Source organism: Molossus molossus, unplaced genomic scaffold (assembly GCF_014108415.1).
Source record: "Molossus molossus isolate mMolMol1 unplaced genomic scaffold, mMolMol1.p scaffold_m16_p_6, whole genome shotgun sequence".
NCBI classification, from domain to species: Eukaryota; Metazoa; Chordata; class Mammalia; order Chiroptera; family Molossidae; genus Molossus; species Molossus molossus.
Window position 1 is genome coordinate 115,242,774 of NW_023425399.1, and position 15,121 is coordinate 115,257,894.

A 15,121-nucleotide genomic window follows, 5' to 3' on the forward strand; every position below is an offset into this window, starting at 1 on the left:
CTCGTGGGAACCTTGTGTTCGTGAAGAGAACCCCACCAGAGGGCTCTGGTTCCCTGAGACTCTCAGCTCCGCCGACCCTCACCCACTGCGGATGCACAGGCCCCTTCTCCCTCTTCAGACTCTGCTAGCGGGAGGCACCTGAGCCACACAAGCCGGTGGTTCCCTTCACCCGGACCCCAGCGGGTGGGCAGGGACCGGGACAGCGTGACAGTGTGGGTCTGTCCCTGCACAAGCGGCTCCGCAGGGAGACGGACTGCGCCGGGGACACGGTGACCAGAGTCCAGGGCCTCAGGGGAGCACAGCCTGAGCCGTCCCCACGCTGCCACACACACCGCACCTCCCCGCAGGCTGCTCCGCTGCAGGGCGCCGTCGTGGCGAGCTGACCAGCTGTCCCCGAGGACACTGGACAGCCACCTCCCCACCCCACAGCACACACGCCTCACACTCACCCGCCCCCACCCAGTCACCTGTTCACACTCACCTGCTACTCTTACCTGCTTACATGCCTGCTCACACTCACCCACTCACACATCTCACACCCACTCACACCTCACACCTGTTCACATAGCCATGTGTGCTCACACATGTCCATGCACACCAGCACGCTCATGCACACACACTCACATGTGCACACACCAATGTACACACACACACACACTGTTCTACATGGCAACCGTCCAAAGTGAAAATCCGGAACCGTCTGTTCCGACACCAGCACCCTCTGGAGAGCAGCTGCAGCTGGGGTGTTGGGGGGGTCCCCACCAGCAAACGCTGCGCGGCTCCCTCCTGTCCCGCTTCTTGGGGTGAGGGTCGGAGCCGGGAGGTCTCTCCAAACAAGGACTGGAGCCAGGACGGGGCAGAGGGGGCGCATGTGGCTGTGGGTGTGCAAGGGAGACGGCCTCGGGTGACCTCGCACTTGGGGAGGCCACGGCGGCTCGGGGGCCATTCCTCCGCCCGCAACAGGGCCTCCGCCGGCCACGCACAGCGGTCACCTCTCCCGGGCCGGCAGCGGCTACTTCTCCGCCTCCTGCAGCTCCCTCAGCGCGGCTTGGAGGAGGCGCCGAAGCTTCCAGAACACGGCGGGGGCGGCTCCCTGGGGGCTGCTCCCCGCGCACTCCTGCACGGCCCCCCGCAGCTGCCGCTGAAGCTGGGGGGAAAGGGCGGCGCCCTTCAGAGCGGAGGAGAACCAGTGTCGGAAAATCTTGTCACAGACGACCTGGGGGAGGCAGTGGGACCTTCACTCAGGGCCGGCGGACCGGGGCCCGAGCCCGCAGGTGGTCCTCACAGGGACCTCAGCCCCGTCCCCAAGCCCCCGAGGGCTTTGGGAGGGTCCTCGGGCTCCGCAGGTGCTTTCCCTCGGGGCTCACTCAGCCCCACCGATGAGTCCGCAGCACTGTGCCGGGCAGAAGATTCCCCTCTGACCCCAGAGCAGGTGGAGACGCCCTGGGTGACACGGGCATTTCCCAGGACAAAGGGAACGGACGTCACAGACGGTGACCCATGCGCCCGGAGCAGCCCCGGGACCTGCGGACCGCGCCGCCCCGCCAGGCAGCGCCGGGGGCGTTCTAGGCCGGGAACCGTCCCAGGGCAGCGCCGGGGGCCGTTCTAGGCCGCGAACCGTCCCAGGACAGCGCCGGGGGCCGTTCTAGGCCGCGAACCGTCCCGGGACAGCGCCGGGGGCCGTTCTAGGCCGCGAACCGTCCCAGGCCAGCGCCGGGGGCCGTTCTAGGCCAGCGCCGGGGGCCGTTCTAGGCCGCGAACTGTCCCAGGACAGCGCCGGGGGCCGTTCTAGGCCATGAACCGTCCCAGGACAGCGCCGGGGGCCGCTCTAGGCCGCGAACCGTCCCAGGACAGCGCCGGGGGCCGCTCTAGGCCGCGAACCGTCCCAGGCCAGCGCCGGGGGCCGTTCTAGGCCGCGAACCGTCCCAGGCCAGCGCCGGGGGCCGTTCTAGGCCGCGAACCGTCCAGGCCAGCGCCGGGGTCCGTTCTAGGCCCGCCGGGGACCGTTTCTAGGCCGCGAACCGCTCCAGGCGCCGGGGGCCGTTCTAGGCCGCGAACCGTCCCAGGGCAGCGCCGGGGCCGTTCTAGGCCGCGAACCGTCCCAGGGCAGCGCCGGGGGCCGTTCTAGGCCGCGAACCGTCCCAGGGCAGCGCCGGGGGCCGTTCTAGGCCGCGAACCGTCCCAGGGCAGCGCCGGGGGCCGTTCTAGGCCGAGAACCGTCCCAGGGCAGCGCCGGGGCCAGGCGTCCGGGGCCCAGGGACAGGGAGTGAGCAGCAGCTCCTGCCGCAGCACCTCGAGGCTCAGCTGAAGGTAGGAGAGGAGCAGCTGTCTCACGGGGCCTTTGGAGCAGTTTCTTCTGAGAGCAGAAGTGAAGCCAAGCCGCGGTCTGGCCGGTCACTCTGACCGGATGGGAGTCACAGGGCTCACACGCGGTCGTCTCCTCCTGCTGGGAGGACACTGGGAGCGGGTGACGCTGCCTCCTCCTCCCGCACCCTGCTTCCACCGGCCTCATCCAGCAAATGCCTGTAACCGCCTAACTCGGGTTCCCAGTGCCCACAGGATGCTTTGTAAAAATGTTCTTATTTCTGTTTTGAATTGATAATACATCTTTCATGTGCAAGAATGTAAAATGTCCCGAAAGATAGACTGTCCTCTCAGTCTCGGTCCCGGCCCTGACATCCAGACACTGAGCTCCGGCTCTGAGGGGCCACCGCCTCCTTGATCACCCCTCCCCCCCCCCGAAAGTCTCTGCACACCCTGCCATCCTTTCCCTTTTCCTTCCCATACATGGCGAGATACCGCACTTACTGTCCTCGGCCGCCATTCCCACTCAATCAGACATCAGGGCGAGCCTTCCAGTCAGTTCTTATAAGAACGTCCCATCCTTTGCGACGGCTGCACCTCAGACGTGTGCTGTATCCTACATTATCTAACCAGCCCCCTACTGATGGAAATGCAGGGCGCTTACTGGCTTCTGCCATCGGGAACAATGCTGCAACAAATAGCTGGCATATGTGTCACTTCTGCATGTGATTTCATTTCTAGAAATGGAATTTCTGGGTCAAGGAGTGTGTGTGCATGTTTTCTTTTGACAGACCTTGCCAAACTGACCCATAAAAGTTGTAGAATTACACACTCACAGCGGTACACAATGAGAAGACTCCTTTCCCCCTCACCCTCACCAATACGTAGCTTGTCTTTCGATGTTGCCAACTGAGGGGTGAAAAGGCTTAATTTGCACTGTTCTTATCAGCCAGATTGAAAGCTGTTTCTGCTTCCTTTCAGTGAATGGTCAAGTTGATAGCCTTTGCCCACATTTCTACAAGGTTGTTGGTCTTTTCATATTAGTTTGTAGACGCTCTTTATATCTTAAGGACCTTCACCCTTTGCTTAGGTTGGTTTCCTGGAGAGCAGACTCTAAGAGGGAGGTTTGTTGAGATTTACTGAGAGGCGTTCTTGGGAACCACACTTCCATGGACTGAGAGAGAAGGTAAACGCCCAGTGCGGGAATCATTTCTCTGGCCCTGCAGTTATTCTTCATTGAGGCCAAGGGCCTGGACTTTGCAGGTGCCCCAACCCCACTGACCAGTCACTAGACAGGGCCCCAGGAATATTGGGAGCTCTGCTGGGCCAAAGACAATCCTGGGGATACTCTTGGAGCCCCAGAGTCCTAAGGGAGAAGGGCCCTGCCTCTTTGTGGACCTGTAAGAACCCTTTGTGTATGGGGTAGGACAAAAGTAGGTTTACAGCTGTGAGTATGCAAACACAGAGTTTATTCTTGCATTATTATTCATCCACTACTGCATTGTTTTCCATACAAACAACTCTACACCTACTTTTGCCCGCCCTGTATCATGGATAGGAGGCTTAGTCTCTCATCACGTGGCAAAGGGCAGGTGTTCATGTTCCCGCTTTGTGGGATGAGGTCACAGGTGGGGGTGCTCTAGTGAAAATCATGGTGTTCCCACAGCGGAAGCAGGATGGTTTTCCTGCAGACCCACCCCGAGTGTGCGCGCACCTGACGTTCCCGAGGCTGGATGGAGAGGCCCCCGAAGGCCCTTCGCTGCTGCGCCCCCACCCAGAGCCGCTGTCTGGCGGGTCCAGGAATTCCCTATTCACAGCCACTGCCCTGGTCTCCCAAGGACAGTCCTGCCTTATGGCCCGACGCAGTGCCAAGCCTAGCCTGCTATGACCCAGGCCCACATCACCAGGTCTGCCTATGGTCATACTGGCCTTTTGAGTTGGAGGGCGGTACAGAGGAGCGGGCTCCAGAAAGGTGAGACAGGAGTGGGTCGGAGAGTGAACAAAAAGGCAGGAGAGTGGGGGTGGGGCAAGAGCATAGACCTCAGAACCGGGTGGTGGGCCCAGCTTCTCAGCCACGAGCTCTTCCTGGTTGCAATCGACACCTATGAGCCCAGGCTCGTCCACGCCCCCCTGAGAGCCTCAGGTGTGGGTCGAGAGCAGATAACTTCTGCCCAAAGAAGAGAGCGTGTTCCACTGATGGGGTACGGAGCCCTGCGTGTGGGACCTCCCTGACCCTAGACCTGATCTGAGGGCCTGGGCCCAGCACCGATCCCTCCTTGTCACTGCCCCTGGACCTGGCACATCGTCCTCTCCTTCTGTGGCTCACCTGCTGGCCCAACCCATCGCCTGTCTGGACTACAGTGTCTGCCATCCTCTCTGGTTTGGCCAGTTTCTTGGGACCACTTTGTACATTTTCCATTCTTGGTACTCATTCTGAGTGTGTGTGAGTGTGTGTGAGTGTGTGTGTGTGTGTGTGTGTGTGCAGAAAGTAGAGCCAGAGAGAAAAGCTGTCGAAGCCCCTTTAGCTGGACTGGGGAAGGGGGCAGGCTGACTTTGCTGGGAGCTGTGTCTTTTGGACCCCATAGCACCCCTTGGCCAGCAACCCCATGGGGCAGACACCAGAGAACGAATGACCACCCGTGGGGGCTGGGGAGCCAGACAGCAGTGTCACCGCCGCTTACCTGCAGGTTGCTGTTGACTCTCTGAGCACCACACTTGTTCACTCGCAAATCACACTTGGAAAAACAGTCAAAGAAACTGCAGTCTTCATCTCCTGTGCAATTCTGCTCGAGAATTTCCCTCATTTTAGGTTCAAAAAAGGCCATGTCCACATCGATAGCCACCACCTGTAACCACACAGCACAGGGTCACCGCGCTCAGCACTGCGGGAGCCTGTACAGCGCCTCCCTCCCAGTCCCCGGGTGGGTCACACCGCCCTGCAGGCCACGCTGGGAAACCAGGGCTCTGTCACACAAGCCATGGGCATGGATTATATTGGGAGTCTTTTACGGCCAGAGGATCCCTTTTCAGCTTTAAAAGTAGCATCTCTGAAATGTCTTCGAAGGGATTTGACTCCCACTCCTTGCTTTACCCCTTTGGTCTCCGACCTTCAAGGGTCAGGATTAGTGAGAGACAGACCACCCACCTCCATGAACATAGGCAATAACCGTTCGAGAGGCAGGACTGTGGCTGTGAAGGCGAAAATGGGTTGGATGGCACCTAAGTTGTCTGCCTACTTGTCCTACAGCATCTAGTTACCTGAGTCGACCGGTTTGCCACTGACTGGTGGGCTGGGCCCGTGAGGGGTGGCTACAGAGCTCTTGAATCGGGTCAGTACATGAGGAGTCTATCCAACACCGTCAGACCCTACAGCCCCCTGTTGGCATGAGAACTGTGACCCCTGAAATATCAGATGGATCTGCTTGGCTTCAGACCAAAGAGGCTTCAAAACCCAAACAAGAAGAAGATCTAAATGATGCAGATTTCTCCTCACCACCTGAATTTAAAAAAACACAAAAGGATGCGCTCAAACCTGAGAAAACCTGGAGTCGGCCCAAATCAAGCAGTTTGTTGCTTCGAGGTATTAAAAAGCTATTAAAAGACTTGATGAATTTGAGGGAGTCTGTGACATTTCACAAGCCTTCACAGGTCAATGTCAAACATCACCCCTTCCTTCCCTCGTTGGTAGCATCTCAACAAAGGCTCCATTTGTTTGTGTTTCTCGTTCAGGGTCGATGCCGGGAGGCAATCAAGTTTCTTAGGGAGTATTCAGTGAGACGGAGGAGGGAAAATAATTTATTTCAAAGTAGGGGGAGAATAATGGAAAAAAGAACAGGGAACTTTTTTCCCTATTAAGAGCTTTGCCTAACTACTAACTCAGGCACAGCAAACAGGAATTATCATTTTAATCCATTTTTCCTGTCTCATTATTTAGCCGAAATAGCTCCGTTCGTTATTTGCACTGGTTAATAGGCTGGGAAAGTGTTGGGCTGTGCTAATGATCAATGGCCTTTCCAGTGCATTGCTGGGGATACCAGACACCTCTCTTTCCTCTACAGTTTCTGGCCATCAGTCCTGTCCCCCTTCACCACCACCACCAAGCTTCCCCTGGGCCCCAGATGGAATTTCAGCTCCTTGCAATTTCTCTTTCCCCCCTTACTGATGGTCCCCTTCTCATCTCCCAGGGGAGCCAGATTTATTTTTTAATTTCTGTGCACGGCATAGGATAAATTCCAACCACTGCGAGCATAACTCCGAATACCTAAAATAGGAAGAGCGGGCAAACAAATCCAAACCCTGCAGGAGGGTGCTCCAGTGGCACCAGGGCGGGGTTATCTGGGCTGCCAGGCTGCGTGCGGTTCCGGCGCTTCTCAGGACGTCGGAAATCCTCCCGTCTGCAACCACGGGGACCACGCACCATGCACCCCACCCCACCCCAGCACCCCTCACCGTGAAGTCCCTCCTGATGGCAAAGTTCTCGGGCTTCACGTCGCAGAGGTGGAGGCGGTGGGAGAAGTCGCGGTCGAAGTGTCTCACCAGGTCCAGGAAGCTGAGGGCCACGTGGCCCACGGCCCGAGCCCGGCGCCGCGGGGGCCCGTCCAGGGGGAAGAGGGCCGCGCGGTGGGCGCTGCCGGCCGCCAGGTGCTCCACGGCGTAGAAGTGGCCGCAGGAGCCCAGCACGGGCGGGGCGTGCGGGCTGAGGCCGCGCAGCGCGCTGAGCAGCACGAACTCCTCCTGCTGCGCCAGGGACCACAGGCTGGCCAGCTGGCCCCGCCAGCGCGCGCCCCGGCGCCCCGGCCGCAGCGGCGCCAGGCTGCCCGCCGGCTCCAGGCCCAGGGCGCTCCTGACCTCCCCGGCCAGCAGCAGGAGCAGGTCGGCCTCCGGGAGGCCCGCGGCCCCCGCCTCGGCCGGCCGGAAGCTGGAGAAGGCCTCCTGCGTGGACTTGAGGATGACCGGGCGGCCGCGCCAGTCCGCCTGCAGCACCTTCTTGCCGCGGCCGCAGTGCAGGCTGCGCCGGTACCGCAGCCGGCCCGCCACGCACAGGTCCTCGCAGAGGTCGCCGGCCAGCGCGCCGCCCCGGTAGTCCCGGCACTGGAAGGAGGGACAGTCCGTCACCAGGGCGCAGGGGCAGGACCCCGGCGGGTTGGGGCCCGCGCAGGGTCCAGCCAGCCTTTGGGAGGCTCCCGCGAACGTGACCCACGCCGGGGCTCCCGGTCCGTGCGGACAACAGCGAAAGGCTTGCCGGTGCCTGTACCCGTGTTTCCCAGCAGGCCCAGGCCTAGGCCCTCAGAACCAAAGCACCCAGAGCCCGGAGGTCTCCCACGTCCAGCTGCGTGATGCAGGTGGCAAAGGCGTTTTGCCCTCGCGGTTGCGGTTTCCTCACCTCTGGTGAGGGCAGGGCCAGGTGGTAGGGTCCCCAGGAGCTGGTAGGCCCCATCCCAGGACAGCTAAGTCAGATCTCTGGGGGTGAGGCCGCCGCCACCTGCTGGCCCTTCTGCTGGTGTAGCCTGTGAGGCTCCAGAAGGGGGGCAGGGGTCAGAGAGCTCACAGCCCGAACCGGACTTACAATGGGCCTCGTGGCTGCCGGTCTGAGAGGGGATGCGGGCACACCAGCGGCACCCTTCGAGAGAGGAACCACGGGGGACACATTTTGGACACGGAGGGAGTGTCTGGGTCGTGGTGGGGGGAAGGCATCCAGGAGCCCTCAGATGGGGTGTTGCTCCTACACTCCAGGGCCTTTTGGATGAGTGCCACAAGAAGGGACCCAGGGACCCTGCCACCACCACACTGCAGTCATCTCTATGAAGACAGTTGAGCCAGGCCCTGATGGTTGACCTGCTGGAGGGATGGCCACCGGCAAGGCCTACCTGCCTCAGCCACACCTGGCCACCTTCCAATCGACCATGCCACTGTCTGAACTTAGTCTAGCTGTGGCCGCTGAGCCACGATCCACTACAGGTACCAGGCTCCAGAGTTCACAGAATGGGTGGCTGCCTGCGAAACTGATCGATGACAGCAGAGGACAACATGGGCAAGGTAGGAGCATGGCCAGGCATGGTCTGGGAAGACCGGCTTTGCCTCTGGGCGCTGCCCCTCACTGTATGTGTGGCTCGTTTTCAAATCTGTAACATGGGGTGATGATACTGTGTCACAGGAGACCTGTGAAGGTCAACCAAGGCCATGGGTGCACAGCACTTGGTCACATCAGGGAATGCTAGTCTTATCCAGCCCTGGTCATTGGAACTGTGGGTCAGTGAGGTCTCTTCCTGGGAAGGTGCATCTGAGTTCAGTTCTGAAAGACAAGTTGCAAGTCTGCCTGTCAGACAAGGAGGGAGAGGGTGGTGTGCTGCAGGGAAGAGCCTGTGCAAAGACCTGGGGTTGCAAAGTAGTGTGGGGTCTTCAGAGAACCAGACCATTCAGGGTCTGCAGAGCAAGGTCAGAGCGTGGGCCTGTGGGGTGAACTATCATAATGGTCATTCCTGCCCTGGCTGGTGTGACTCAGCTGGTTGGGCATCATCCTACGCACTGAGGGGTTGCGGGCTCCATCCCTGGTAGGGGCACGCAGGAGGCGGCCCATCTCATGTCCATGTCTCTCTCCCCCCCCACCCCCTCACTCTCTCCCTCTCTAAGAAATCAATAAAAAATCTAAAAAAACAATAACAATGACATCCTGGCTGATTTAGCTCAGTGGTTAGAGTGCCAGCCCCAGGACCAAAGGGTCTCGGGCTTGATTCCCAATCAAGGGCATGTACCTGGGTTGCAGGTTTGATCCCCAGCCCTGGTCAGGGTCATGCAGGAGGCAATCAATCAATGTGTCTCTCTCACATCGATGTTTCTCTCTCTCTCTCCCTCCCTCCTGCAAGAGTCGGATCAACCTTCCTCTGAGGCAAGCCCCCTGCTGGTAGGGATGCTTCTCTGCCGCGGGTTCTCTCTAAAGGACCCAAGGAGTCCCTTTTGCCATCTCCCCTCCTGCAGGCCCCCTGCAGCTCAGCCTTCCCTACAAAACTATACCGCATTAATGAAATCAAATTGAAATGGAATTGAAACCTATCCAAGGTTGGCCCCTGCAGATTTGGAAGGTAATTCCAAACAGGAGTTGCAAGATATTTTGAACAACGGTCTAATCAGGGAATTTGGCATATGGTCTATTGATTTTGGAGGGGAATATTAATGTTGGCTGTTTTCCGAAGATCAGCACATTGAGGCCTAAGGGATGCCGTGTTGGGCATTGCAAAGGACAGGAAGTGGACAGACTAGCTGAGGTCTTAGGTCCATGACCTCGTTTGTCACAGGAGACCGTTTACATTAGAGCAAAGCACACAGTGTCATTACACAGCTGTTCTTTGTTGTCATCCTTTAGGGTGCAGGACTTGGGGCAGTACCGTCCCTGCACCTCTCAATGTGGAACACAGACTTTGTCCACAGCAAATATTTGGTCCGCGGTGCCGTGGTGCATCTGTAGGGTCTCCTGGGCATCTGTGCTTACTAAACACAGAGAAAGGCTTCATCTAGCATTTAAACAGCAGCGGACTTAAAGAATAAATTAGAGGTTACAAACGAATGACTGCCAGCATGTTAGAGAATCATGAAATTATTTTAGTAGCAGCAGGTCCTATTAAATAGTTCTTTTTTAACTTTAAAAAAAAAAAGTGGTCTTATTTACTCCATTTCTAAAATGTTTTCTCTGACTATGAGAAGGTCCTAATCGCCCGTTTGAAGACAGGTATGTTTCCGTACCCAAATGTGTGTGCACACAACATCCACAGGTGTGCACAGGGGTGGGGGGCTTATTGTAGTTAAGTGGCATTTTCTAATTAGTTGAACGCACAGTGCACCCGGGTTTCCTGTGGGTGGTGTGCAGACCTGCAGACGCACCTCCTCAGCAAGCCCTGCTCTGCAGGAGCGGTCCCCCTGGCTCTCCACGTGCATCACGCGTCCCAGGCAAAGACAAAGCCTGTCAGCTCCGGTTTGGGACAGGTTGACAGGGTCTCAGAGGTCATGCCTAAGGTCTGGGTTTCCTTTGTGCATTTGTTTTTGTTTTTAAGGACTGGTATGTCCCTACGTGGTTAGCAGCGGTTGTGTCACACGATGCAGTTCCTTCCCCAGCAGTGACACTGCGCCGCAGAGCCTCGGAGCCACTGGCCAGCCCGCCGGGCAACCCTTCCTGACCCTGGACAGCTTAGATGGTGCCAATCGCGAACCTGGCCGAAGTGCCCAGGGGAACAGTCATTCTCTGCTATCAAGTCTTTCTGGGCGTTCAGCCTGGCTGTGCACTGCGTCTCCATCACAGCAAAGAAGACAAGCCCGTCCCATTGACAAGGAATCCCACATGCAGGCAACTAAGTGAACCCACTTCGAGCCCAACTAGGCAAAAGGGAAGTAATAGCAGGGAAGACTCCTCTGAATAGCAGTCTGGGGGAACAGTTCTGAGATGTTTTTAAAGTGAGGTGCCCGAGAGGGTTAAGTATACCCAGTTGTTACTGCCGGCTCTCATTACTGATGAGGCCACTCACTGCCCGGGGCCTCTCCTGTCAGACTGCACATGGTCCGCCCTGACTCCACACACACCAACTGCACGATTCAGGGCGCGTTGACCTCTCTGGGGCTCGGTTTCAACATCCGCAAAATGGGAATAGTCAAAGCAAGGCCTCCCGGAGGTTGGTGAGGGGACTGAGTGAAAGGCTACATGTAACCCTAGTAGCAGCAGCCCGGGGGGCAGACAGGGGCCGCAGCCCAGCCCTCTCCGTCCCTGCGGGAAGAGCTGCACCTGCAGAACAGGAGCCGGGTGCGAGAATTTCCCAGCACGGCCTGGGCTGGCGGGCCTGGGGGCCTCCTGGGACCGTCCTCTGGAGCAGCAGGCTGGGGAGGCCTCACAGGGCAGTGGAAGAGGACAGGGGTGCCTTGGCCATGGGATGAGCTGAACAGCCGCAGTGACAGCAGCACTGCAGTCTGAGCAGGAAAGTCGAGGCTCCCAGACCCGGGCTCGCCTCTGGAATGAGGCCAGTTGGCTCTCCAGGGCCGGGGCGTGCAGTGGGCTCCCGCAGGAGGTGGGGCGGGCTTAGGGCTAGCAGCAGACCTGGCCCCAGCGCCTCAGCTTCTGCTAGACTCCCCCAAAGGCAGGTGATGCCCCTGTGCACTGGAGGGGTGCCTGGGAACATGCCAGGCCTTGCCCACAACCCTGCTACCCCTGCCAGAGAGAGAGAGGCTCCCTTTGGCTCAGCTCGGGCACTCCTCTGTGCCCTGGTATTCAGAGGGAAAGCTAATGAGAGTCTGGAGGCCAGTCAGAAAACTAACAGCCAGTTTTATTACGGAGGATAAAAGCCAGGCAGAATGAATTGAAAGTGCTTGGGGAGCCCAGAGACAGAAGCTCGATTCAGCTGGAGTCCTGGGAGGCCACAGTGCCAGCCTCTGAGTGGCAGCCAGGGCCCAGCGAGCTCGGTTCGCAGGCCGGGGTGATATGCAAACCTCCTGCTAGTGTCGTCCTGGGTAAGGGGAGCCGGGGCATTGGGAGGGGCTCACTTCAACAGGTCAGAAAAGAGAAGGTAGAAAGGGATGCAGCAGGAAGAGAGGGAGAGGAGGCCAGGTCCTCGGCCCCAGGGAGAAACCATGGCCTCAAGCAAAGTGTGTAAATGATGCTCCCTGAACAGTCAGTTCACTGAGACAGCGGCAGGTGAGCTGTAGGGAGACGGACCTGGTACTGCAAATCATTCCTTTGGCAATGCGCAAGGAGCGAGCCTGCCAACGCAGGACCTACCTCTTCCGCTGTAGGTCACACTAAAAGCGACCCCAACGGCTGCCATTGGAGATAGACCGGTAGAACCCCTCCCCAGAATTGGTTTTAATTTATGAGCTGAAATGTTGGAAAAGTTATGATTAGCAATTACTTAAATGATATTAGGTATTTCATTTCCACTAGGTCTTTCCCTACTTAATCAAAGGTAGGAAAATAAAAAATAGAATTCTTTTTTTTTTTTTTTTGCTTTAATCTAAAAGATTATTTTATATTACTTTTGTAAACCGAAGTACTCCATCCTGGTCACACTATTAATCTTTGTTCACTATAAACAGTCAGTCAGTCCCTCCAAAATGAAAGGGATTTTTAGATGGGTTACTGAGAAATTCAATGAGCCCGTGTAACTTAAGGAAAACTTGATAGAACTTCAGTGTGCCAGTGGGTGAATGGATGGAGGGATGCCTGGATGGATGCCTGGAGGGACGGTGGATGATAAATATCTCACTAACATTATAATCAATCCATGATGATATCTAGCAAACTCAATTAGGTAAAATAATGTGTTTTAGCTTGTACCTTTCACTCTTTAATTCTTAAAATTTCCCATCTTTTTATTTTAAAAAAAAATCATTTACTTGAAAACTTTTATGCTACCTCATTTTGAAAACTTAGTCTCGAAGGGCCCACCCATATGTAACCAATTGGACCGGATACGTCCCATGCAGTTCTTGGAGATTTCTTAGAAAACAGATCCCTTTTCACACCAAATGCTTAGATGCTCACCGTTTAGGGAAGTGGATAAACGCTTCAAAGTCAACGTAACAGCCGTAGCCGCTGTCTTCATCTTTCTCGGCTTTCCTTTCGGGGATCAGTACCTCTGTTCAAGTCTCCTAATGCGCATACTCTTCGGAACCGAACTGAGACTAAGGAGCAGCCACCGCGGAGCATCTGGGGCCCAGGGCTGCTCCCCTTACCGCCCCGCCCAGCGGAGAGGCGACCTGGCCTCCCCTGGAGGGACGGAGGCTGCGGTCACTACCCCAGGACGAGGGTCCACGGTCTGAACCAACCACCTCCCAGCAGCACGCTTTGCCCGGGGTCCCGCAGACGCACAGGGCGAGCGCTGCTGGGGGCGCAGGAGGCAGGACCCCGGCAGCCGTCTGCACAGCGCGGCGAAGCCCAGGCTGGAATCACAGAGTGGAGCAGGAGCCAGGGAACAGCGACCCGAGAGGCATCTTGGCCCGCACCCTGGCCAGCGCCCCCACCCGGGCTGCCCACAGGCAGGTTTCGGCCACCGAAGGGCTGTGGGGAGACTCGGAGCCTACCCGCAAACTTTCTCTAGGAGCGCAGGCTTAGGGACGGAGGGAGAACGGCCGGGCTGGAAGGCTCTTGGGACAAAGGACCAATTTTTGAGATGTGGAGAGAAACCCCCCTGCGCACCCCCAGAGGACTCGGGGTACAGCGCCCACCCCGGAGATGGGGCGCGCGCACCCGGCATCCCGTGCCCCAGCCCCACCCCGTCACCCGGGCGCGCGCAGGGCAGTGCGGCAGCGGGACCTACCAGCGAGGCCAGGATGCGCCGGCTCTTCTCGTCCGTGCAGCGCTCGGGGAGGACGCCCGGGTGCGCGCGGAGCAGCAGCGCGGCCGCCAGCACCCAGCCCGCGGTCCAGGCGGCGCAGGCGACCAGCGCGCCCCGCCCGCACCTCCAGCGCCGCCGGCACCCCCCGGGCCGGCCCCGCGCGCCCGCAGCCCTCGCCATGGCCAGCCTGCCCGCCGCCCACTCTGCCTCTGTGCCCGGCGTGTCGCCGTTCGTTCCACTGCTGCGGGTTCCGCGGGGGCGGGGGCCGGGGGAGAGGCCGCGCAAGGGAGGAGAGGCCCCGCGCTGGATACCCTGCCCAGCGAGGCTTGGGGCGGGTGGGGGTGCCCACCGCACACTGGGGAAGGGAGTGTGCGCTGGCCGCCCCCTCCCCCACAGCACCCCGACACCCTTTCCACTTTTTTTTTTTTTTTGCACCATTTTCCCCCCAAGACCAGCTCCCTTCTTAAACAGAATCCATACGGATCCAGATCGCTTGTCTGGATTCCTGGCTCCTCCGTCAACATGTCTTCAAATCAGACAAAATCCGCTCCCTTCCCCTTCCCTCTGGGCAGCCGCTCAGGGTCCCAGATCTAGACCCCTGGTTGCTCTCTGTCCCCCACCCCCATTCGTCTCTCCCTTAGATTCCTACCTCCTCTGCCTCACCCCGACTTGGGAGGCCCCCCAGGTGAGACCCTGCGGAGCATAAGTCAGGGGTCCGGGACTGTCTAGGACGCTGTGGCCCCTGCCGCTGCCCTTCCCAGGCAGCCTCCTAAATCCAGAGCCCCATCCCCCCCGGCTGCCAAAAACTCCGGGCTGGCCTTTCCAGCAGCAAAAAGCGCAGTATTCTAAACATTTCCACTTCTCCTGGCCAGCAGAAAGCCTCCCTAAACGAGTCTCAGTCTGCATTTGGGTCTACTTGTAGCACGGTCTCCAGAGCGGGAGACTTTACAGAAAATAGGCGGATGCCTTGGCTGGCAGACCTGCCCCTGGTCCCTGCCAGCCGCTCCTCCCCATGCCACCGTGTTGCTCCTCCGCTCCCTGAAAGCCTGCCTCTCAAAGTCCTGGTGGGGGTGCGCCCTGAGCTGTCGCAGAGGCCAGCCTCTGCCAGCGCCCGCCGAGGCCCAGGGCCCTGCGTTCGCTCTGCACGAGCCTGCTCTGGGCCTGGTGGCTGCCAGCCCACCGAGGGCGCACTCTCTCCCGCCTGCTGCGCTGGGCCTGGATCGCACACATCTTGAGTGTGGGGACAGCAGGAATTACTCTGGCCCTGAAGCAGTCTGTCGTTCTCCCTTGGAACCGGCTTCCTAACCTGTAACTCACTGGTTTAACTTCAGATCTCACGACTCAGTGGTAGAGGTTTCCAGAAACTGTGAAACTTCACATTAACAAATGCTCAACCCTAAGGAACACTCTGGGTACACCACAGATAGTCCCTAGTGCCACAGACACTTGGGATTTGGGGATCACAGTCAACAGCAATAATGCCCGTCCCTTCCCTTATGACCAGCCCT

The 15,121-nt window shown here is 58.4% G+C and overlaps 1 protein-coding gene across 1 annotated transcript; it reads right to left on the minus strand.

Annotated features, from left to right (window-relative positions):
- Nucleotides 1-1,012: 1,012 nt before the first annotated feature.
- Nucleotides 1,013-13,793, minus strand: DIPK1C (divergent protein kinase domain 1C). The gene is made up of 4 exons (XM_036244004.1): nucleotides 13,596-13,793; nucleotides 6,754-7,395; nucleotides 4,986-5,150; nucleotides 1,013-1,216 (listed from the first exon to the last, which is right to left on the minus strand). The coding sequence occupies exons 1-4, from the start codon at nucleotides 13,791-13,793 to the stop codon at nucleotides 1,013-1,015; spliced, it is 1,209 nt and encodes a 402-aa protein (XP_036099897.1).
- Between the last annotated feature and the right edge of the window lie 1,328 nt (nucleotides 13,794-15,121).